This window comes from Pteropus alecto, unplaced genomic scaffold (assembly GCF_000325575.1).
Source record: "Pteropus alecto unplaced genomic scaffold, ASM32557v1 scaffold11, whole genome shotgun sequence".
Taxonomy (NCBI): Eukaryota; Metazoa; Chordata; class Mammalia; order Chiroptera; family Pteropodidae; genus Pteropus; species Pteropus alecto.
This window is the reverse complement of record NW_006431956.1, coordinates 1,883,909-1,908,663: the sequence shown is the minus strand read 5'-3', so window position 1 is coordinate 1,908,663 and position 24,755 is coordinate 1,883,909. Positions and strand designations below refer to the sequence as shown.

At 42.7% G+C, this 24,755-nt stretch overlaps 3 protein-coding genes across 4 annotated transcripts in view; 1 reads left to right on the top strand and 2 right to left on the bottom strand.

Annotated features, from left to right (window-relative positions):
* The window catches only part of ATP5F1C (ATP synthase F1 subunit gamma), a 17,339-nt gene extending 17,087 nt beyond the window's left edge, over positions 1-252 (bottom strand). The window contains exon 1 of the mRNA XM_006906956.3: positions 102-252. Within this exon, the coding sequence (XP_006907018.2) occupies positions 102-247 (146 nt within the window). The 5' untranslated portion in view covers positions 248-252. The remainder of the gene's footprint in view (positions 1-101) is intronic.
* Positions 253-404: 152 nt separating this feature from the next.
* Positions 405-20,068, top strand: KIN (Kin17 DNA and RNA binding protein). Of its 2 annotated transcripts, XM_025043480.1 has the most exons (14): positions 405-544; positions 3,149-3,250; positions 4,062-4,156; positions 5,455-5,498; positions 5,583-5,705; positions 6,505-6,686; positions 7,450-7,498; positions 8,411-8,468; positions 9,235-9,364; positions 11,084-11,134; positions 13,935-14,003; positions 14,777-14,876; positions 16,191-16,291; positions 19,612-20,068. In XM_025043480.1, exons 3-14 carry the CDS (start codon positions 4,083-4,085, stop codon positions 19,672-19,674), a joined length of 1,044 nt encoding a protein of 347 aa, XP_024899248.1. In that variant the 5' UTR covers positions 405-544; positions 3,149-3,250; positions 4,062-4,082; the 3' UTR covers positions 19,675-20,068. The 2 variants fall into 2 exon arrangements, with proteins under 2 accessions (XP_024899248.1, XP_006907017.1); XM_006906955.3 differs by lacking the exon at positions 3,149-3,250 and having other exon boundaries at positions 409-544.
* Positions 20,069-22,701: 2,633 nt separating this feature from the next.
* ITIH2 (inter-alpha-trypsin inhibitor heavy chain 2) overlaps positions 22,702-24,755 on the bottom strand; it is a 28,694-nt gene continuing 26,640 nt past the window's right edge. Inside the window, exons 20-21 of the mRNA XM_006906954.1 lie at positions 24,131-24,242; positions 22,702-22,849 (exon numbers count right to left, since the gene is read on the bottom strand). Of these exons, the coding sequence (XP_006907016.1) occupies positions 22,702-22,849; positions 24,131-24,242 (260 nt within the window). The remainder of the gene's footprint in view (positions 22,850-24,130; positions 24,243-24,755) is intronic.

The following is a 24,755-nucleotide window of genomic DNA, read 5'->3' as shown; positions in this document are numbered from 1 at the left end:
GACCCCGGTTCGTCTCAGTCGCCTCCACCCGCCTCCTCTTCCCCCTAACTGAACTCCTCCGTCCCTCGCAGCGCTCCCGTCCCGACCGCAAGCTGCCATACCATTGCGGCTGCACGGCCCAGGCCGAGACCCCAACGACGCCCGCCCGAGAAAACATGGTGCTACCGGCCCCGCTGAAGGTCGCCCAGTCGGGCCTCACCGCGCGTGCGCAGCCGACTCCCCCCGCCCCCTCCCACCCCACTTTCATCCCCAGTCTCGCTTCCTGCCACCAGACAGAGGTAAATGTCGCGAGAATTGGAGGCTCGGCCTTCCGAAGCTCCACCTCCTTCCGGCTCGCAGCTGGCATTTGCCCCGCCCACCCCGTCAGCCGCGTTCCGCTTCCGGTCGGCGGAGCACTGAGCTCAGAGAAGTGATCGCTTTGGCGGTCGCGATGGGCAAGTCAGATTTTCTCACCCCCAAGGCTATCGCCAACAGGATCAAATCCAAAGGGCTTCAGAAGCTGCGCTGGTATTGCCAGATGTGCCAGAAGCAGTGCCGCGACGAGGTAAGCGGGCCCGGGTGGCCCCATGCCCGTGCCTCGGCCTCTCCCCTGCGGGGTCCGGCTTGCAGTCCAGGCTCAAGTCCCTGATGCTGGGCTGAAGGCGCGGATCTCAGGTCCCCAGTCAGGCAGGGGATCTGCACTGGGTGAGTCCGCTGCTCAGCGCAGGAGGGACATCCCTCTCCGCAGCCCCAATCCTAGTGGGGGACCAGTGCTCTTTGACGCCTCTTTCCTCCCCAATTTGCCCCCCCAAAAGAAATGAAACAAAAGGTTTTGCAGTTCTAGTGGAAGCGGTCCTATTCAAGTTGCCATGAGACGGAGGCCTGAGTAGTTAAGTGCCGGGCGCCTGGGCAGTAACCATCACCTCTGACCTGACATGACTTAGGAGAAACCGGAGGATTAGGATTCACACCTCTTTTCGGGACCAGATGAAAAAGGAGAAATAAGCTCTTGCACACGCCTCGTCTAACGATCATTTATTGGGCACCAACAATGGGCCAGGGCCAGGATGTTATTGTTAACGAGTGAACTCGAGTCGGACTGTCAGAATTAGGAAGCCGCGCCACCTGCCAGCTGTTTGGGCTTGGGCAGGCTGCATTCTCTCTGCCCGGGTACTTGTCTGTAAAGTGGGAACAGTAACTGTACCTCCTTGTAAGGTCGTTGTGGGTTTTAAATGAATTATGTGTAAAGCGACACGGGGTCATCGGGCAGATCTTGAAATTTATGCTGCGTTGTGGATGTTACACCGTTTCCCATTTATGAGGTGGATGGCGGAAGAGCCTTGAGACATTGAGAGCAGCAGGCTAGTAGTGTGAGATGATCATATTTTTCTCCGGAGATTAAATTGAATAAGGACAGAAGAATACTGGGCAATTGGAATCATCTCATCCACTGTTTCTGTGAGAGATTTGATGTTTTAGGTGGGACTCACATCGAATAACATTGATATGGTTATTCTCTTTCATTTCTCTTTAGTTCTATTTAAGTCCAGATGAAATTCTCAGACAGAAAACTAGAGACAAGTACAATGAGCATCCGTATATCTATTATGCATTTAACATTTCAAGCATTTTGCCATATTTACTTTTTTCTGAAATATTTCAAATTATAAACATCAGGATATTTCACCTCTAAATACTTAGATATGCATTTCTAAAATATCAGGATATTTTTCTACAGAGCCACAATATATGTCATCACACATAACAAAATGAATAAAAATTCCTTTATGTCATCTGATACATATTCCACACTCGACATTTCCTAGGCTGTTCCCCCAAATGCTTTATAAAGCAGTTTTTTAAAAACCAAGATCCAATCAAAAGCTATAAATTAGGGCTTTTTAAAAAATAGACTTTATTTTTTTGAGCAGTTTTAGATTCACAGCAAAAATGAGTGGAAGATACAGAGATTTGCCATCTATACCCCTGCCCCCACATATGTGCAGCTTCCCCCTCTATCAGCATCCTGCAGCAGAGCTTTACATCTGTTACAGTCAATCACACTGACACGTCATCATCACCAGAGTCCGTAGTTGACACTAGGGTTCTCTTTGGGTGTTATTCATTCTTAGGTTTTGGACAAATGTATATAAGGACCTGTGTCCACCTTTATAGTATCATATGGAGTAGTTTCACTGCCCTAAAAATCTCTGTGCTCTGGGTTATTAAGACACCCTGTCCCAACCACTAATCTTTTTTATTGTCTCCATTGTCCCCTCCCCCGCCCCGCCAGCTCCCCACTCCCCAACATTTTTCTTGACACTGATTGGAAGAGGTCAGTCGGTTATCTTGGAGCATTTCCACTTTGTGGATATGTTGAATTATTTCCTTGTGATTGTCTTTTGCCTTCTTTCTCTAACTCTTGTAGTTTCCATAAACTGGAACTTAGAGCTAAAGGCTCGATTAGGTTCAGGTTAAACATTTTGAGGAATGTTTACATTTCATAGGCGGTCCAGTGTATTTCATATTGTATCACATAAGGGAGCCCATACGTCTACTAGTGCTAAGATTATTGAATAAAAGTGACAGCCTGTAATGTTAGAAAGTAGTATTTTCCCTCTTGCAAGAGCAAGTAACTAATGGGGTGATACTTTGGAATCATGGCCATATATCTAGTTTCCCATCAACCTTTTACCTACGTGTTTTAGCATCCTTGCCTGAGTCAGTTATTTCATTAGGAGTTGCAAAGTGGTTATTTTTTTTTTTTTAATTCTTTTGACATTTATTATTGGCATCCGTTCATTTGTAAAAATGTGCTTTTTCTCATCAGTTAGGGCTATTGGATTGTCCTCAAATACCATCCTGAAATATAGTCCCTATGGGAAAAGAAAGATAAATGCTTACTTCTTTCCTTCAAGGCATTTGCAGTGGTCTGACCTTTTTGCCCCCAGATCTGTTCATTGCCCTTCCCTACCTGAGCAGACAACCTGGGGGAGGAGAAGTTGACCCCTATAAGTTCCCTCCTCTGTCTTTTGTCTCTCAATATTGGAAGATCTGCGGGGAGAAAGGTCGATCTAGAGTATTCCCCTCCTGCTCTCCTACTCCCTTGGCTTTCTAGGATTTAATAACATTGTTTTGTTTTCATTTTACTGACTTATTTTTAATTTAGAGAAAATGGACTGGTTCTTCATGAGACTGTTACCAAGTACACAGATGAGCAAGGGTCGTTTAGGTGGTCTGTGGGTGACCAGAGGTGCGGAAACCACCCCAGGTGAGACCCAGTGTTGAAAGCAGGACAGTGGCATTGGGATTGAGCAGCGGGACTGGATAAGAGTTATTAAGGAGGCCGAGGAGACGCAGTGATGAGTGGAACATAGGGCGAAGGAGGAGGACACTAGGACGCCGCCCTCGGTCCCGGCTTGAGTGACTGGGCGTGCGACAGTGCTGTTCGCCAAGATGAATCAGGAGCAAGGCCCATTGCTCATTGTTACTCGTGAAGAACCAGCTTCCATGTTAAGTAGAACAGGTACCAAGTCAAACTCGTATGTTTTTCACAATCATCTGAAGAAGATACAGATTCAGTCTGTTTAACGTAACCTTTATGTAATATGCAATAATGTGTTTTAGGTAATGAGCTAAGGTTGAGGAGAACCAGCAAAGAATCATTTCCATTCCTTAATGGAAATCACTCATGACCTATTTCACTTCACTATATTTCTCAAAGTGCTTGTATAACTCTGTACGAAGTAAGAACTCAACAAGAATTTGTTAAATTGAGTCAAAAACACAATCACTTCTGTTACTGTGCCCTATACTGCTTCTTAATGATGTCTGTTTTCTAAAGCACTATTTTTCTGTCTCTTTACCCCCTGGGATTACTCTTTGATTAGCAGGGTTGCTAAACTCAACTTTGTAAAAAAAAAAAATTGTTTTTTAGATGATAGGGTGCTTACAGCTAGTGTGATTATTTTTTACAATTTATTATCAAAGAGCAGCTTTTTAGGGTTTAAATAATACTTCTACTTAGGGCCCATTATGATGAGCTAAATCAGAATTTAACTATTACCTTTACATTTTTGTAGAATGGCTTTAAGTGTCATTGTATGTCCGAATCTCATCAGAGACAACTATTGCTGGCCTCGGAAAATCCTCAGCAGTTTATGGATTATTTTTCAGAGTAAGTAACTCAAAGACACCCTTATCTCATAAGCTTCATTCAGTCAGACATTTCATAGAAGCTTAACATTTTATATCTTGGAGGCTCTGTTTATTCCTTACATATTAACATGATAGCTATATCATCTTTGTGCTCAATTTTTGTCCCTCTTTGACAGTTTATCATAGTATGAAATTGTTAAAAAAAAAATGTTAAAAAAAATTGTTAAAAAAATTCGTTAAAAAAAGAGAGGCAATTCAGCCTCTTTCCTTTCACTTCAAACAAATGAAACTACCTTTCATTCTAAAAGTGACGTAGCCGAGAGCATAGCTCTGCAGTCACACTGCCTGACCTGGAATCCTTCGCATCAGGGCTTCTGCACGCACGAGCTGTGTGACTTTGGGTGAATGACTTACCACACTTTGAGAATCATCGTCGTCTACTGTCCACCAGGATTATCTTTGGAAATCACAAATTTTCACTAATTAACTCCTAAATAAATTATTTCATGTTTTTCCATTGTCTCGATAAAACCCAACCTCTTTAGCGTGACTTCAAGGCACTTCAAAACTTAGCCCCAACTTATTTTCCAGCTACATCTTCGCCCGGTTTTTCTGTCCTACCCCCATTCTCACGCTCATTTTCATCTGCCCTCAACGTCAGCCAAATTAGAGGGTCATTCCTCAGACATCTGAAGCTTTCCTGTCTCTGCCAGCTGGGAATGGCCTTCTCTTCCTCTTCACCTGTAAAAGACCTATTTTTACTTCATCACTCGTATATGTTAAAGACCTCAATGGTTCACCATCATCTCTATGATATTTCATTACCTCTTTTTTCAATTGACTTCTGTTATGACAGATTCTGCTAGATTATAATCTAAGTCAGGATTTATGTTTTAGTCATCTCTGTTTATCTAGCAGTTAACAGTGTCCTCACTTCATAGGGATACACCGGATGACAGTTTCTTGCAGAATAAGGGCAGTGTTGTTATTTTCAATAGAATGGGGTTATTATTGCTGCAGTCAGTAGCTCTGAGACTTCATGAAGGACCCTCTTAAAAGATGCGTAGTCACTTTTGCAATACTGATTTGCCAAGATAAAAAGTTTCAACTTCAAACTGACTGTTAACCTTAATTCTTGAAAGCTATAATCTTTTGAGATTCTTTCCTTGTTCAGTGTTTAAAGATTCGTAACAGATTTTCAAATAGGTATTTCAATATTATTTGAGAATCCAAACTGTAAGATGACTTAAATTTCAGGAAGACAGTGCTATACATTTGTAGACGTTCCCTTAATGCTTGCCTTTCTTTCTTTCTTAGAGAATTCCGAAATGACTTTCTAGAACTTCTCAGGAGACGCTTTGGTAAGCATCTGAAGGGTTATGCACAGAATAACTTCATAACCGTATAACCTGCTCAGGATCAACAGTGTCACATTTTGTCCTTAGGCACTAAGAGAGTCCACAACAACATTGTTTACAATGAGTATATCAGCCACCGGGAGCACATCCACATGAATGCCACCCAGTGGGAGACCCTGACCGATTTTACTAAGTGGCTGGGCAGAGAAGGTGAGCATGAGACCTATCTGAATAGCGGTCATGTGGTCCCATGGCAGGGAGGAAAGAGTTGTCATGGTTACTATGTAAATTTATGCAAAAAAGGATGGATGGGCAATTAAAAACCGTGGGGGGAGCGTGGCATTCCAGGCTTGATTTTGTGTGTTACAGCTGAGTACGAACGAACATCTGCAGTGGTTCCGTTGACAGTGTCAAGATTTCTCGCCAAAGCATCCTCTCATTTAGGTCAAGCGTTATTATCAGTCCTATTCCCCGCCTCCCGCCCCATATTTATTTCACTTTAGGAAACTTGTTATCCCCTCTTCAGGAGATTTTTTTAATTGATCACTTCTTTTCCCATTTTTAATCTTAGGATGAAAAGTTGGAGAGAGGAAAGAGAGAAATTTTGTGTTAGTGTATTACTTATTCAGTGTGTTGGTTTGTTCCATTTTAGTAGAATAATTTCTACTTAGTTAAGTTAGCAGAATATCATGTAGTCATCGAATGTTAAATTCTCAGACAGACTTGAATAATTACTAAGCAAGACAATACTTCTTTCACGTGTTTTCCTTTTCTAAATATGTTGCCTCAACCTAGCTAGTCAAAAATCAGAGTAATAATTTTTTTTTCAAAGAGATAAAATATTCCACTTAAAATACCTAAATCTCATTAACTATGAATATGGAAAATTCATGTACTGCACAAATGTATTTGAATGAATGAGTAAATAACACAGAGATAGGACACATTCATGTTTACCTTTGGCTTTGAGCATATACAGATTTATGGTGTCCGTTGTCATTGTTTTCAGGCTTGTGCAAAGTGGACGAGACACCGAAAGGCTGGTACATTCAGTATATAGACAGGGACCCAGAGACTATCCGGCGCCAGCTAGAACTAGAGAAAAAGAAGAAGCAGGACCTTGATGATGAAGAAAAAACCGCCAAATTTATTGAAGAACAAGTGAGAAGAGGTCTGGAAGGGAAAGAACAGGTGGGCAACAATATGCTTGAGAGACGCGGTCAAAAAAGAGCTCAAAGAAGCAAAACTGCTTGTTTGTTTAGGCTTCGAATTGAGTTTTGTAGCAAAGTCCCCTAAGTAAGTGGAGCAAGAGCATGGCCGAGTGGAAAAGCCCAGGTTTTGGAGCTGAGACAAAGCTGGGTTGGTTCCTGACATAGGGGTGTCACGATCTGGTGTTGTTCTGTCCTCTAAGCCTGTTTCCTTATCCTGAAAAGAGGCAAAGCTTAACGAGAAGAAACAGCAGGTCGTTTCTCCTGGTCTCGGTTAGTGCGGTGCTGGGGAGGGATGGTGTGGGCAGGTCGTGGGCTGGCACCTGCTCCAGCCTGGGGAGGAAGTGAAGTATTTGACGGTAGATACCACCCGTGGGTCGAGGAGTCTTGAAGAATTCACGGGCAAAACCTGGGTAAATGGAGGAAGGAGGGCACAGTGGTAGTTCGGGGGTTAGAATAACAGATCAAGGCATTTATTTCAATATGTATTTATTGGGTGCCTCCTGTGTGCCAGGCGCTTGTCTAGGCACGGGGGACACAGCAGTGAACAAAAGGTTTAAAAACCCTATAAAATCTCAATTGGAGAATATTCGCAATACATATAATTTCTCCATTAGGGCCATAATCATTCTAGAGTTGGCCCTCGGCGCTGTCGTCAACACGGGTAGCGAGTCCCAATTTAGGAGTATTGAGTATTGATGGTGAATGCACTGTGGACCAAACCTTCCAACTTTTTCCCCCCTAAGGAGGCCCCTGTTTTTACGGAATTAAGCAGAGAAAATGATGAAGAAAAAGGTAATTTCACTTTTTTATTTCTTTTTAATATGGATGTTTTTGTGTCGGTTCTGCTGAAAGCTAGCAACATGTTGGGGAGCGGGACGTGTAATCTGTCTGGATTGCATTGCTCCCACGGATAACATGAAAAGGCAGCGCTAACAAATTGGATGTGATGCCCTCAGCTACAAGGAACAAACTGGCTGGAATTTGCTCAGGCAATAAGGAAACGGCTTGTTGAGCCAAGAGTCCCCGCAGTACAGTGGTTCAGGGTGCCACGCTAGCAGCAGCTGGACACCCAGTGGCCGCCGGCACTGCAGCCACCGAGCACTGTCCAGGCAATGACATAGCATCTCTTTTGGCATCCCCTGTGAGCGAGGAAGCCTCTCCTAGAAGATGCTCCTGCTGCCAGTAGACTTCCTTTCGAATGTCATTGGCCAGACCGTATCACGTGTCCACATCAAAGACAGTCGCAACGAAGGGGAATGGGATCGTTTTGATTGGTCAAGACCAAAAGAACCGTACTAATCACCTGCCAAAGGTCCCACCTTGTAGTCCCGTCACCTTGGGCATTAGGTTTTCAACTCATTCAAATGGGAATTTGGAGGGCCACAAACATTCAAACGAGCATCCTCTGAGCCCTGTGAGAGAGGTATGGACACCTTAGGAAAGTAGGGTTCTTGCTAGTGTAAGGAGTAGGGGTATTGGAGTGTGGAGGCGGCCCAGGCTGTCTGCTTCAGCCCAGCCATGTGAAGGTCTTTCCCAGCCCTGTAAGCTTCCATCTAGTACATTCTACAGGAGTTTGTGATCTCTAGATAGGAGCGTTCTGGCTTTCACTTCTTCAGAATTTCTATGTGGATATGTTATATCTTATCTGATAAGTTTTATTATAATTTTCCTGAAATATATTGTGTGCCAATTTATCTCTTCCAGTTACATTTAATTTGAATAAAGGAGCATGCAGTTCAGCGGCAACGTCTTCCAAGTCAAGGTGAGCTGTGTGCACAGGTAGCTGAGAACTTGAGAGAATTTTTGTGGGATGTTGATTACATTTTGAAAGCTGCAGTATTGTGAATTATTTTTTCTGGTCCTAATTTTTTTTGGTTTTTGTTTGATGGATGGTCGTAATTTTTTTTTGGTTTTTGTTTGATATGTGTGTGTGTGCGCATGCACGTGTGCACGCGTGCAGGCTTTTTTTTAGCAGCTGTTTTTTTTCTCCTTTGCCTGTCATATAAGATTCTATCTTTTGAGGAAAGGTCCGTTTTGATTAAGGGCTCTACAGACTTTCTGTAGAGGGCCACATAGTAAATATTTCAGACCTCGTTGGGCATATTATATGTCTTTGTCCCAACTGTTTAACTCAGCTGTCGGAGTGAGAAAGCGACCATAGGCAATAACTACATAAATGGATGAACATGGCTCTTTTCCAGTAAAATCATATTTATAAAACCAGGAGGTGGCTGGATTTGGCCCCCAGGCTGTACAGATATTTATTCACTATTCGTGATGGGAATAAATATGCAGTATAGTTAAGGAGGTTAAAAACCTAAATATTAAAGAAGATATTCAGGAAGGGACCATTATATACTGGAACTTAGTTTGAAGCTGCATGATATTTTCTATTTTACTTAGTATTTTACATGTTGTTTATTTAAGGCCTACCTCCGAGTTTTTGTTTGTTTGTTTTTGTTTGTTTGTTACTAACCAGACCGCCTGTCCGTGGTCTGGTTAGTAAGCATGGCTCTTCTTCGCGTCAGTTCTCTGGGACCAAGCGCGTTGACGATGAGCGGGACCGCAGCGTCCGTGAAGCGGAAAGAGGCCTCCCAGGGCTCGGCTCAGCCCAAAGACAAGAAGAAGAAGAAAAGTGCACTCGACGAGATCATGGAGGTACCGAGCGCCAGCTGCCCGCCGACCCTTGGGTCTTAGAGGGGTGATGCAGTTCTGACCAAGGGAACTTAGATAGTTTCACCGTTAGATGACGATAAAGGTGGGGAGATGGGAATATACCGTGGTTAGGGAAACGGAGACTGGGTCGGTTCCATTGCACGGAGTCGGACCCCCTCCCCCACTGGGTTTAGTTCCTCGCTTCAAGTGCTGTGTCCAGAACTCTCCACACAGCTGTGGCCAGTAGGGCTCGATGAGGACAGCTCCGTCCCCTCTGTGGCTCTGTGAAATGGGCATCCTGCGCGTGTCCCCCCAGCCTCTGCTCCTGTTGTCCACTCACCAACTCCCAGCCAGCAGGGGAAAGCTGCGACATCGCTCCGATTCGATTTAACCTCATGGCTAAGTTTGTGTGATGAATCACTGAAAACGTGATTATCTGGATCTGGGGCTGTATTTCCTCCCTGGGACTCTAGAGCAGCTCCTCACATACTCCTAAATATTCCGTTCTCCTTGCCGACACGTGACCCTACCTGATCAATCCATGTATGAGATTAAGCGGAAGGGAAGAGGAGGAAGGACAGGCTAAGAGAAAGAACAAGGGGACACAGGCAGCTCCTTCTCCCTCTGCCGTCCTCTCTAGTTTCCCCATCTCTTTTCTTCGCCATGAAGGGACAGGAAGTCACTGCTCGGTCTTCCCTGGTACTGGGTCCTGTAAAGCTTAAGGTATAACCTGCGGGGACCCTGTGAGGCGCGTCATCCCATCGCCGTCGGGTGGGCGTGGTGCCAGGTCCTGGGTCTGTACAGTGGGGACAGAAACAGGCCCTGTGTGTCACGGAGCTTTCGTTCTGTGAACAAGGAACCAGGAAACAAGCAATTACAAAATGCTGAGTGTTAAGGAGTCCCGGGCAGGGGTCGGGGACGTGCTCGTGAGAGGGCTCTGAGGCTGGGCACACCTCTGAGTCAGGATCTGAAGGGACCATCCCAGGGTCTGGACAGGCGTGGTGAGCACAAGGTGTTACCGGCCACGACAGGCGTTTTCAACTCTAATCCAGAGGAGAATGGAAAGCCACGTCTACCTACATTGACTATAATACACGCCAAATTTAGAATGTTCATCGTTCGTATTGGAGAGTTGGAGGAAATAAAACGAGGCTTATGATGGACCGATGCATGGCGTTCAGTCCCACTGATGGGACTTTGGGTTCCAACTTAGGAGCCACGGCGGAGACCCACGGCCCGTGGGCGCGCTGTTCTTGGGGTCCCCTTAGTTAAGGCCCTGCGGGTCGCGTGTTCACTCGCATCCGCCACAGGCTGCACCACGCCTTCCAAACAGGGCAGCTCCTCCTGCCATCAGACCGCCTCCCTAGCCGCACTGCGCCGGGGGACCGCCGCCTGCTTGCGGGCTCCTGCCGGTCACGCGGGAGGAGGCGGGGTCGGGGGGCAGCACAGCTCAGCGGAGGCCTCCCCACGCCCCCCGAGTAGGGTGTGTGTGTGTGTGTGTGCTTTTGTGGGCAGTGGCCTTGCTGCATCACATATTTTTTTTAACTCATTAGTTTTTTTAATCGAAAACTAATTGCAAAAAAATGTTTATTTGTATTTGTCGGAGCTCATAAATGATATCATCGATCTATGAAGTGGGCGTTTTATGCTGTTCTTTTGCTAAGTAGGATGCTATTTAAAATGCTTTTAAAGAGATGACGTTGTGATTATCTCGTTTTACAGATTGAAGAGGGAAAGAAACGGGCTTCTCGAACAGACTACTGGCTGCAGCCGGTGCGTGTGCTTCCGCTGTCAGTGCTGCCGGTAGCTTCGGTGTAAACGACTGGCCTCCTTGACCACGTGTGCATTACACACCCAACCCTCTAACTGTGATGCGTTTTTTTCTATTTGATTTTTAATTATTAGCTGCGTCTGTAGTGGAGGGCTACCCCATGCTTACAGGCTGATAATATTGTTTGAGTTTCATGCCAGAGTTGTTTATGGGCACCTTGAATTTAAGCCTGCAATCATTTTCCATTTTTGCTATACGACAAAAGATTGTAGTTTCAGAAATTGTAAATGCAGAAGTACTTGTTTTTAGCTTACATCTTAGAATGCCCATTTAAGTCCTTTGTCAAAACAAAACAGGTTTTAATTTACAAATTCAGGGAAAGCTTTGTATTTTGTTGCTTACTTATTATTTCAAGATAATCATTTTATAATCATTTTTAAACTTTTAAATAATTTTTTAAAATTATTTATTGATGCTCTGTTCTGAACTTACTGAGACGTGAAGTTTTCATAAAACCTTCAAGGCACTTTAATTATTCTTAAGCTAGTTTGATCAATAACAGGAGCATGAGAAGTAGTCTGTTATTTAGGTAATTTCTGATTTGAAAAATAAGATCAGTAATAACCTCGAAGGCCAAGAAGCCCAGAGTTCTGATTCAGATCTTCACACTTCCTCCACTAGCTTGAAGATAATTTGGCTTCCATATCTTACTTTATGTTTATACGATGGAAAACATTTCTACCCAGGGGTCACGTGACAGATCATGAAATAAGTTATTTAATATGAAAATACTCTCTCTGTTAAATAAAAAATATGCATTTGGTATGAATTATTTCAGTCAGTTCTCATATCAGCCCTATAGGGTGATTACTGTTAATTCTCCCAATGTCGTAGGTGAGGACCTGAGGCATGAAGCATTTGAGGAATTTCCTCGAGGCCGTTTAGTCCATGGCGAGCCAGGACCGTCCGTGGCAGTCTGAGTCAGTAGCTTGTCTTTGCACTCGTAAACAGTGCTGCTTCCTGGAGGCGTCACCCTCACTCCCTTTCTGAGCAGAAGTCTGGGTCGGGATTAGTAAAGGAAGGACCTGTCGGAAAGAAACCATCCACGAATTATTTTTATTTTTCCCGTTAGAGTACTTGACGTTTGAATATGACTAGTTTTAGATATTGTTTATGAACATGTAATCAAGAATTTCGCTTAAAGCAATAGCTCTTAACCAGGAGGGATTAAGAAATTTTTTTTCCTACGCTTACCTCAGTCTCCATAATAGTAAACATCACAAAACAGTGTATTGCATACACCTATGCTGTGGAGACAGACACTTAGGGCACAGCGGACCCTGGGATGTCAAAATACACGTGTTCAGTACCCCTGCCGTCCAGCCTCCTTGCGGGTAAGGCACATATAGTTTCACTAGCCTCTTCGGTGAATCCGATATGTGCCCTTGGGTTAAGATCTATTGGCTGAAAAGGAAAAGAAAACCAAAAGCAAAAAGTGAAAAAAAAAAGCAAAGCATTCCAGGTTTTAGTTGGTCCCAAAACTTTCTTCCCATTGCCAAAACTTTCAATTCAGTTTTATTTCCTGACGAGAGTTTTCTCACATCGTAAATTATTCAGATTTTCTTCATAGTTCCCCTTACAGAGTGTCCACGTTAAAAGAGAGAATCAGCCAACAGTGCTCTGATGACTCAGTGTGTCTCTTATTCTGAAAAGGGCAACACGTTTGTTAAAACAGCCCTCAGCCCACACAGATTGGAGAGCTCCATTTTGTAAACTCAGAAAGGACAGGTTTTGAACAGATCTGTCGACAGTGAGCAAGTGTCAACAAGTGCCATGATGTAATGAGTTATCTTTAAGTTTTAAGAGTGTGGACCCATGAGGGCGTTTGAGAAATTCTGTCCAGAAATACTCTGGCTAAATCAGAGAAGCTGTTTTGGCATTATTTGGCTTTACTTAGAAAGTCTTAGTAGAACAGAGGTTTAAGAATAGTCTTCCCTTAGACGTGTCTTTCTGCCGTTGGATATACTTTCCACAAAGTCCTTGCTGAAATTTTGTTAATAGAATTTTTAGCTTGGCTTAATGAAATACTTGTGCCCATCTAGTACCTGTTATAGTCGCTTGATGTGGCAAATGTAGAATTACTTTAGAGAATATAGTAATATGTGAGGTGATCTAATTTTCTTTATCAGCCATTTACACAGTTAACTTAAATCAGGAAAACGAGGAAGAAGCAACATTGGAATGCGTTAATATGAAGTAAGCCCAGATTTCTCTCCTATTCCAGAATTAGTTGCTCAGACGATACTTTTAGCTGGAATTAGTCTGGAGGAGTTCCCACCTGTATCAAAAATTCAAAGCAACAAAAGAACACTGGGCAGTGCCATGTCCCGTGGGACTCTTGCCGTCTGCGTTCTTATCAGCAGTGAACACCAACAGTATAATGTCTTTGACCCTTTTCACTTATCTGAAAGGACAGAAAAGAAGCTATCAATGAAAGACGCGGATCAATAGAGTTGAGATTTATAGATAAAAGTCCTAGATTTTAAGAAACCTTCACTGTGGAAATCGGCCATTAGATATATATTTTTTCCTTTTGGTAACTTGAATAAAAAGAGAAAGAAGGAACGAAAGATTACTAAGGAAATGCCATCTGGGGAAGGCTTAGAACCCCAGAATTTCTCATTTAGCAGAGCAGTTGCATTCTATTATAATTTTTGGTGAACGTGGTTTAAAACGAAGGAGTAAAACAAAAGTTATTTTTTGTCTTTCTCTGCATCTTTATTTTTGGTTGTTACTTCCTAGGAAATCGTCGTGAAAATTATAACCAAAAAACTCGGAGAGAAATATCATAAGAAAAAGGGCATTGTTAAGGTAAGAACGTGAAGTCACGAATGGAATCAGCGAAAGGGGCTGGTGGGTGCCTGAGTCACGCCATTTTGGTATTCCTTAAAAATCAAGTCCTATTAGCAGAAAACACACATCTGAGGTCTCCGATGGTTCCATAAAAGGAAAGCTGAATTCGTAATATATCATCTTCAACCATCGTTTACGCTTAACCTCGGTCTGCTTTCTTACGGGAGCCAGTAGTGTGTGTGTGAAAACCCACTGGTGCCTCTTACACTCAGTGTGTGCACGCCGTGCTGATCAGCAAGATGCATTCTCTTTGTCGATGATGGGCAACATAATTATGCCCCCCGGGTTCTAAGGAGGACTTCTCGTGTTTCCTGAGAGGCTGTCTTTTGGCCGTTGTGGGGTTTCAAAATTTAAAAATCAGCCCTCCGTCCATTTCTCCCTTGTGCTTTTCCTGTGTGGTGTCAGCCCAGCGCCCAGCCTGTGCATGCACGAGTCGCCCTCCATCTGCACTCGAAGCTGTGCCAAAGGGTCCCTCTCGCTAGATTTCTTAAGTCGTATTCGAAGATCACCTGTCTTTTATCCTTTCCAGAGGAAAACCTCGACTAAGCTTTGCACCGAGTTCATCATATATCAGATTGAGAAATCGTGTATGGAATCTAGAAAATGTCCTTTATAGGAGTTACTCTTATCTTTGGATTGGCATTTCATTTGTTTTCATTTTATTTATTTGTCCCTTGAAATTTGTGTTCACGTATCTCTTCTATTATAAAAGTGTTGATTTTACATGACAGGAAGTAATTGACAAGTATACAGCTGTCGTAAAGATGATTGACTCTGGAGACAAGCTGAAACTTGACCAGACCCATTTAGAAACAGTCATTCCAGCACCAGGTAAATCTTCTTGCAGACCACGTAGTGCATGTGCCAACAAAATGAGCGACTCCGTTTCTTAAACCACAGTTTTCCGACATTACTTGATAGTTCTAGATACGAGTTTCCTTTTTAGAAATAACGTTAACTTCCAATAAAACTATTTGACTTCCGGTGAAGTGGTAGTTTACCAGTCCTCTGAGAAGCGATTCGTGGCTTGAATAAATTTTCCCTTCCTGGAATTTTTTTTTTTTTTGAGAAGCAAAACACAGACGTATCTGGATAAATTCAATCATATTAGGGTTATTATTAATATGTTTATTTAGCTATCTGAGGCAGTGAAAGTCAGTATTGTTTTGCCTCTCCGTTTCCTTAATGATCTCGATCGTTTGGGCACTAACATGTCTGGTATCAGTGCTACTTTGGTCAGGTCGTTTGCCTCCAGCCCGGTCTCTTTGGGATGCTGTCATTGCTGGTACGACGATAATATTAGTCTCTAAAACGTTCACTTATTAGATCCTTTATTCTTTCTCTTTGAAATAAAACTCATTTAAGGGCTTAAAATTTTCATATTTAGTTAGAGATAATCGACATTCGATAAACCAGACTCGTATAAAGTATACAATTTGATAAGTTTTAAAACGTGAATACTCCCGTGAAACCATCCCTGTAATCAAGATAATGACTGTTTCGTCATTCCCCTAAGGTTTCCTCATTCCCCGTTATAATCCTTCCCTCCCACCCTCCTCTCTCCCGCTCTCTCTCCCCAGGCAGCCATCAGTCTGCTTCCACGACTGTTTGTTTTTCTGGTCACCTGTTGATAGATGTTTGGGTCATTTATAGTTTTTGGTTGTTACAAATAAAACTGCTGTGAACATTCACATACCAGTCTTTCATGGACACGATTTCTATTGGGAGGACACTCAGAACTAGAGTGGCTTAGTCGTATGACAGGCATGTGCGTTAAACTTTTATGAAACTGCCAAGCCATCTTATGATTTTGAAAAGAGACAAAGTAAGCAAATGTTTTTCCGATTATTTCTGGACTCTGAGCATTTCCTCCAAGTACCTTATACACTTTGCAATCTAAAATTAAAACATTTCCCTTTGACAAATACATGGGGGAAAAACGAGAAGTCATACTGTGACAGTTATCAAAGTGTCTACAAACTGTACTTTAGAATATTACAGAGTTCTTAAATGATTCAGAACTTCTAAGAGAAGAGTTTGGTTTTTGTTTTATTTATTCACTGAAATTGCATTTTGCTATAACAAAGTAGAAGGAAAAAGGAGACATTTTCTCTACATTCCGTGTCATATTCTTTTCTGTCGTAGGAAAGAGAATCCTCGTTTTAAATGGCGGCTACAGAGGAAATGAGGGGACCTTAGAATCCATCAACGAGAAGACCTTTTCCGCTACTATAGTCATTGAAACTGTAAGTACGTTTAAACAAAGACAAATTTCACAATGCTTTCAAAATATGCTGTGGTTCTTTTTCATCGGCTTGGTCTTTGTTTTGTCTCAGTGTTTGGCTTTTTTTGTTTGCCTTCTCTCCTCTTTGGAAATCTGTAAGCTTATTTTCTCCAGTGACTACCATTGCTACAGCATTTTAATTTTTTTTTTTTTTTTTTAAGCATTTTATTTTCTAATTAAAAAGGAAGCGCATGTGTTTCTTAGTCCGTTCGGGCTGCTGTAGCAAGATACCAGAGACTGAGCTGCTTAGAAACAACAGAGATGCTTTTCTCCTAGCTGAGACCTGGAAGTCCAAGATCAAGGCCCTGGCAGATTTGGTGTCTGGCAAGAGCTTGTTTCATGGTTCATGTGTCCTCACAGGGTGGAAGGAATAGGGGACCTCTCTAGGGTCCCTTTATAGGGCCACTAATCCATTCACGAGGACTCTGCTCCCAGGGCCTGATCACCTCCCAGTGGCCCTGTCTCCAAATACTGTCACTCTGGGATTAGGCTGCACCATATGAATTTGGGCTGATACACATTCAGTCTATAGCAATACTCATCATGTAAAATCTGAAAAATACCACTTAATATAAATACATTTTTAAATTACCCATAACCCCCGGCCAAATAACCCCCATTAATATTTTGGTCTGTTCCTTTCCAGTCTTCATATTTTATAAAATCATATACATAGTACGTACAGTTTCATATCTTGACTTTTTCCTTCACATCTAATAGAAAACACAATTTGGCAAGGTGTAATTTGTAGGGAATGTATAGTCACAATGAATGGGGAAAAAGCCACAGAGCTCAATTTTTTAAAATGCTCCCCCTTCTTTCATAAAGGATTAAGATAGCAGAGATCAATAAAATAATAGTTTAAAAGAAAACTGATGTACAGAAATTACTTATTGATTTTGAACCAATTGTTCAGTGACTTGCTTGTGCATGAGGCCGAGGTGGTCGGTACCTCAGCCAGCTTCAGAAGGAAGGACTTAAAACGTGCTTTGTGCTCACCTCCTGATTCTCTTCAGAACTCTGAACTATGCATTATGTATCCTTATGTCTAAACGAAAGACTTTCATCTCCAATCCAGTAAGTGTTAGTATTTTGCGGGGGATTGTAGACTCCTTAGGGAGTCTGATGAAAGTTCTAAACTCTCCAAAAAATTACACTAAACTGCCAAATTTTATGTTTTATCTCAAGGTTCATAGGCTCCTAAACCCTCTGGAGATAGGGTAGGGAATATATTGTGTCTGAGGAAGGTTTTCTGGAAAAAAACATTTAGGTCCTTAATTGAGAGATATCACATTTGAAGTAAATTAAGCATTTTTTTTCCTGTTCCTGACAAAACTAACCCAGAAACTCCCTAACTGACATAAACTATAAGGGGAAAAAAGGAAAAAAGGAATCTCACCTGTCGCTGAGGAATTCGTCAACCTGACCGAATGAACAGATGGAGTTTTTTAAAAGTCAGTACGTTTTCTCTCTGACTCCATCAGGCTAAGGTCATGGGAGATGCCCGTCCTATTTCCATGGCTGACCGATCCTCCTCCGTTTTTAAATTTCACGATACTACCCAAGTTAGACCCGCTTCACGTTTTCATCTCGGACACACGAAGCAACCGCCGGTCCCTGAGGGTGTCCTCGGCTCTGTCCAGATACCACCGGGTCGCAGTGCGTGTGATTTTCAGGAGCTGCTTTCTTTCCCCGCTGTCATCTTCCTTTCTGAAGCTCTCATCGCGTGCAGAGCTGCGCTGAGCCAGAGCCGAGGGGGAAACCCACACACAGCGCCTTTCTGGCTGATGGCAAAGCAGCGTGTGCTTTGGGCGGAGGAAACTCACCTGCTAGTTTTGGGGTTTTTTCTTTTTCGTTTGCAGTCTGCCTCCATATCTTTGAAAAAATGCGTTCGTATGTGCACGTGTCTGTCTCTTATGTCCCACGTTTTCTCCAAGTTGCTGCCGTGACACACATGAACTTTTCCAGCGATTTCTCTTATTTTTTTTTTTTGATCATTTCTGGCATCTTAAATTTTAGTATCAGTATCATAACATTTGAAATTTATACGTTTATTAAGCAGATTTTAAAATGCTTTTCTGGCATCTTAAATTTTAGTATCAGTATCATAGCATTTGAAATTTATACATTTATTAAGCAGATTTTAAAATGCTAACAAATTGTTCAAAAACAGCCTCAGTTTTTTTTTTTAGCCGTTTCCTTAATGAACCCAAACGTCTGGCTCCCTTCTCGGTCCCCAGCCTTGTGCTGTCATCATAGTGTCATGGACCATAGACCCTGAGACTTGATAAGGCAAGGCTCAGCCTGGGTCCTGCTCCACCTGGGAACTTATTTCCTTTGAATACGATCGTTACTATATATTAAAAGAATGGCATTTTAAAGGGAAGTCATGAGTCTCTAAAAAATGAGATTTGAACTCGGGCGGTCTGGTTCCAGAGCCCGTATTCTTAGCCTCTGGGTTCCCAGGTTGTGTCGGCTCTTATGACAGCTACTGTCTTTCAGTATCTAGTTGTCCCCTTTCCCTTTCTGTTGGATATGAAAAGATGAAAACATATTTAAAGTTGGACACATTTTTTGTAAAAACCAGCCTGTCACAGCTAAACTGGACAAGCATGTTTGAGTATTTATATTGCCTGAAATAATATTTGCTGTAAAAGAAAAAAAAAGAAATCCTCAAATTGATAATGGTGCAAACATAATATAAGTTTACTTCTCATTTTAAAAGTCCAACATGAGTGTTCTTGGTGGGGGAACAGCTCTGGTCAAGGGAGATATTTGTGAGGCCAGGGATCTTCCAACCTGTGGCTCTACCATGTTCAACAAGTGGCTCTTGTTACAGTCTTTATGTCCTGTGCTTCAGGCAGACCGAGCGGGGGACCTCAGATTGGGGTAGACGGCAGCGTGACTTGGGCTTGGAGGCGGCACCCGTCACTGCTGTTCCCTTCTGCGAGCTGCTGCACGTGTGGCCACACCTAACCACAGGGCAGCTAGGAAACCTAACTGGTTGCGCAGGAGGTAGAGGGGAGACTGAACAGCCAGCGGGCCTTGCCACGGCATCTCACCGAACACTCGTCAGGCATCACTGAAGCACCTGCGGTAGTTCCCGATGAGAATGCCATAGGATGTTTATAAAATTCATGAACATTGAGCAATGTTAGCTACCTTAATGGCATTTTAGGGATATGGAAAAGGAAAACTTATATTCTTAAGTGTAGTTTCATTTTCTTGCCTTTTAAGTGCATGCGTGTTTTTAACCTTGTCTTCAATTATTTTAATTTGTAGGGCCCTTTAAAAGGTCGCAGAGTGGAAGGAATTCAATATGAAGACATTTCTAAACTTGCTTGAGTTTGAAAATTTGTTAACAACGTATTAAAATCCTAAAGCATCAAATTGGTGTTCGCCAAGGCATTATGAGACTCTACTGTGTTAGGGTGATTCTTTTGTATAAACGAACGGATTTATTTAAATATTACTGTATAGCCGTTTAGCTAAACTTACAGAAAAATCTAATTATGTCTCATGAAGTATCAAAACGATGTAAATTTATCCTTGTTACTTTTGTTTTGTAATATTTCCTTGAGTTTTTAATCTTTATTAAAAGAATTATTGTAAAGTGTTTTATATAAGACAATTTAGAATCATATAATTAGAAGAAATTCTTCATATGCTCTAAATTTATATTTTCAGTCGTAAAGTAGTAATGTCGAACTCTAAATATAATTACATTTTAAAAAGTCAAGCTAATTGAATAGCAGCTTTATTGAGATATAATTCACACACGATGCATTATCACCCATGTAAGGTGTCCCATTGCAGTGGTTTTCAGTATATTTACAGGGTTGTGTAACTGTCACCACTATCTGATTTTAGATCATTTTTATCACCCCAGGAAGAAGCCGTGTACCCATAGTCACTCCCTATTCGCCCTCTCCCTCCAGTCCCTGGCAGCCACTAATCCACTTCCTGTCTGTAAGGATCAGCCATTCTGGACTTTCCATATAAATGCAGTCAATGTGACATCTTTGTGACTGGCTTCTTTCACGTAGCATCATGTTTTCAAGGTCCATTCATGTTGTAGCCTGTGTCAGTACTCATTCTTTTTTTTTCTTTTTTTTTTTACTGCATTCCTTTTTTAAAATGCTGAGTAGTACTCCACTGTATGGATGTACCACATTTTAAAAAATCCATTCATCATTTGATGGACATTTTGGTTGTTTTCACTTTGGGGCAATGATATATAATGCTGCAGTGAACATTTGTGTACGAGATTCTGTGTGAATGCGTGCTTTCAGTTCCCAAGAGTGGAACGGCCGAGTGTCAACACCGTAGCTCACGTGATACCCTGTTCAGCGTTTTGCGGAACTGCCAGTCTGTTCCAAAGCGGCTGCACCACTTACAAGCCCACCAGCAGTGCTGAAGTATGCATTTATTTTTAAATAAGCAGAGCAGTATATTATTCAGGGATGCTTAAGACACGAAACCACCTCACATTTGCTTATGCACCACCCTCCGCCAAAAAAAATAAAGAAGTTTATAGTTCACATAACTGAAAAGGAACAGACTCGAGCTTTACGTGCAGAGAGATCAGAGAGTGAGCAGCTTCATCAGGGCTGGGTCTCAACTGGGTCTCTGGAGTCACTTCCGATTGGGATCAGGCAGAAGAGACGATGCCACTTATGATATCAAGTGACACTTAAAGCATGTGGAATGGTTTTCATAAGACCTCGTACTTGTAGTACTAAAGTAACTCCTGATTCATTGTTCATTTTTACCACACATTGAAATACTTTTTAATTCCCCCTTTTGACTTGTTTCTTTGGATTGCCAGTTTTCCAACTCTTAAGAAAACACAAACGAACATAAACTTACGACAGAGGTATGATCTGAGCTAGGAGTCTGGTTTCTCTCAAACTTAGGCTCTCAGTTTTCTGACTAAAAGACATACATATCGTCAATGGTTTAATGGAAACCGTTGAGATCGGTACTTAGGAAAAGCTTTGAATAAATGCTAAAGATGATTACTATATCTGACAAATAACCAAAGGAAAGCACAGAATTGCGATGGGTAAGAACTTGGACTGTATCACCAAAATCCACTAACTGACACAATAAAGTCACCCGATTTCACTTTGAACTTGTGGTTTATTTATTTTGCCTTATAAATATCATTAGCCTTTTGTAGGACATAACTTACTAATGTACTTTGAAATACATCTAATCATATAAGGTTTAAAATTAAATGACATTACTCTCAGGAATTGCTTAGTAATGTCAGTACTGTGTATAGGAAGCCATCCAAGAAAATATCCTGAGCAGTCTTAAATATGTGAAGAATTTCGCAGCAACCGAATCTCCAGGGTGATCTTAGAATCACGTCAGGGAGGTAAGACTGTTACAGGATTATAATTTAATCAGAAGACACCTACCCAATAATATTAGATTTTATTTGGAGAATGATTGGCTGGTCGATTGAGGCCTTGTGATAGCTTATTTTATATGTCAACTTAGATGGGACAAGGGGTGCCCAGAGAGTTGGTCAAACGTTATACTGTGTGTCTGGGATGAAACACAGTTAAAAAGGTAGACTGAGTAAAGCAGATTGCTCTCATGAGTATGGGTGGGCCTCATCCAATCAGTTGAAGGCCTTGAATTGGACAAAAAACTGACCCTCCCCCGAGTGACTGCCTTTGAACTTCATCCACGACATTGGATCTTCCTGCCTAATGGCCTTTGAGCTAGAACATCTTCCCCTGGGTCCCCTGCACCATCACCCCACTCTGCCTATATATGTATCTAGCTCCTATTGGTACTGTTTCTCTGCAAAACCCTGACTTATACAGGCCTCATGGACTAAAACATGTCTCTAAGGCCAACACTCTGGAGGGACTCTTGGCTAAGCATGTTGGGCCATCACAGTCCCCGGGGATCAGCAGCGGTGACAGGGCGTTTAGTATACTCAGCTATGGAACAGTGAGGATCAAGTCACTTACTTCCCTTGTTCATTTTCCACTGAATCTCCTCCCTAACTGACAACGTGAAAATGTAATCCATCTGCAAAGTGGAGGACCCAACGCTTAACGGCGACGTCATGACAGCAGACGCCAGACCTAGGGTCCATCCGGATGCCAGCGTGACTCCCCAGAGCAGCTGTCTCTCGCGTTGCCTTGACGAACATGGCTTAGCACCTGGACACGCCACAAAATCCTAAAGCTTCTTTGCAAAGCATTTATTTTCTTCGAATGAGTTAACAGGCTTTATAAACCACCATGAAAACCGCTTAGTTTTTAAACGTATTCGAACTGAAGGATGACTGCAAAAGGGGCGGGGAAAAAACATATATTTATACATGCGATTATACAAAGCTAAACGCCTCTAAGGCCGTTTGAGGAAGCTGTAGAGCTGAGGCACCAGGTAGTCCTTGTAGTGGCCATCGATGAACCCCTTCCCGCTGCTGTGTACAAACCAGCAGGGGACATCTGTCCCCAACACTCGCTCTGTCCGGTAGTCCTTCTGTATTCCCCTGCAAGGAAGATGGCGCATACGGTGAGGACACAGACCCACGCGTGCCAGCCTGTGCATCTCAAAGGAGACACGCACTCCCCGTGGCTGTCCTTTGTCCCCTCTAGCTCTGTATCTGCCCGCCCCCTCCCATCCCAGCTCCCCAAGTCGTAGGAAATATCAGAGTCGGGGGCTTGGTGTTGCAAGGACAGAATAAGCAGTGTGTCCTTAAATAATTCAAATAACCCTTCCAGAGATTGACCGATAAGGACTTTTCCCAGCAAGGTAAAGGACGCAAATTAACTTGGAAAGAAGGACAGAACAAAACCCTGAAGTGTTTTTGGCTGACCTCACATGTTACCTGCAGAATGAATCTGAGACACCTCTCACCTTTATGGATGCGTGTTTAAATTCGTGTCTTTCATTGAAAGGACAGAGAAGCCCAGGATTTGAAAAGCTATATGGCAAGTTGCCATTAATGAGCTTTAAAATATATATAATTGCACACGGCCCACAGGTCAACTCAATTCCAGTTCTGCGTCACAGGGGCCTGCAGTAGAGGAAACTGAGGCCCAGCATTTACCTTCTGTCATTATCGTCCAGTAGATGCTTGTATCCCAACCTCAGATAACATCGTACTGTTATTAACTACTCACCAGATCTATAAAATGTGCTCGCTAACGCCTGTGGCTAACACACTCATCTCTAGTAAACCAATAATTGTTGGGCAGTATACTCGCTAGAAGCTCATGGTTTTAGTTCATGGATCTATTTGGGTGGTGGCACTTATTACTGTCATTTTATGGTTTAATTTTGATTGTGCTTTTATGGCTTAACGAAGTGCATGGAAGCCAATGACCTTTGCTTGCAAAGAGTCATTTCTGCTTAAGCCAAATTGGCCGCTTCGTAAAATCTCTAAAAAGGCAGAACATGCTTTAAAATGATACCGAATTGGGCATTGGTGAGATAACTGTAAAAGACGGAGAAAAATTAAAAAGGTTTATAAGAATTTACACTCAGAATGCTTTACAAGTATCTAAGTTCTCACTTCAAAATAAAGCGTATGGATGTGGTTTGTGTGAGAAAAGCTACACAGAGATGCACTCAGTAGATTCATACTCGAAAAGAAAGTTCTGGCTTTAATATAAATACACAGCCTTTCGCTAGCACTATGGTACAGAGCTGTTTTTATGATTCCTCCTCTGACTCGCTTTTTCAATTATCCAGTTTGTCCCCATAGGGCTTCTAATGGACGAAGGCATGAAGAACAGATTAATCGGTCTTGGCACTTTATGGTGCTTACCTGGTGACAACCAAGTTATGTCCTTTGACCTCCAAGCTTGCCTCTGGCTTCTCGGCGTTCTTTCCAGGCCGCTCATTGAAGATACGGATCTTCGGCTCGTGCATGAACTGGCCTAGTGGGACAAAGGCCAGATAGTGATGTACGTGGGACCCGAGGGTACATCAAAGGACAGGCTGGTCATTTGGTCCAAGCCGCATTTTGGTCATTCCTTCCAGAATGTGTGGGGTAGAAAGACGTATTGAGAGGGACAGGGAGCAGTGAGCGATGGGAGGGATGGGTCCTCCCAAGCACAAATCTGTGCTGTCACCCCACGGCCACCTTCCATACGAGGCTGGTCTCCTGGATCAGGGTAAGATCCGCTGCCCTGACGGCGGGGGCTGAAGGTCAGCACCTGAGGGCAGAGCTCAGAGCACAGAGACAGATTTGTTTGTGATGGCACACGCTTAAATCGGAGGCTTTCTTTGGCACAGAGGGAAAGTTGGTCCAGATGGCTCACTTGTTATCACGAACTTCCTAAAAATCTTCCGCATGGAACTTAAGATTTTTCTGTCCCTTAACTTGCCCGGTTGGTGATGATGAAATCCTGGTTCTGGGAAAACCCTATCTGGGACGGATGGCAAAGGTC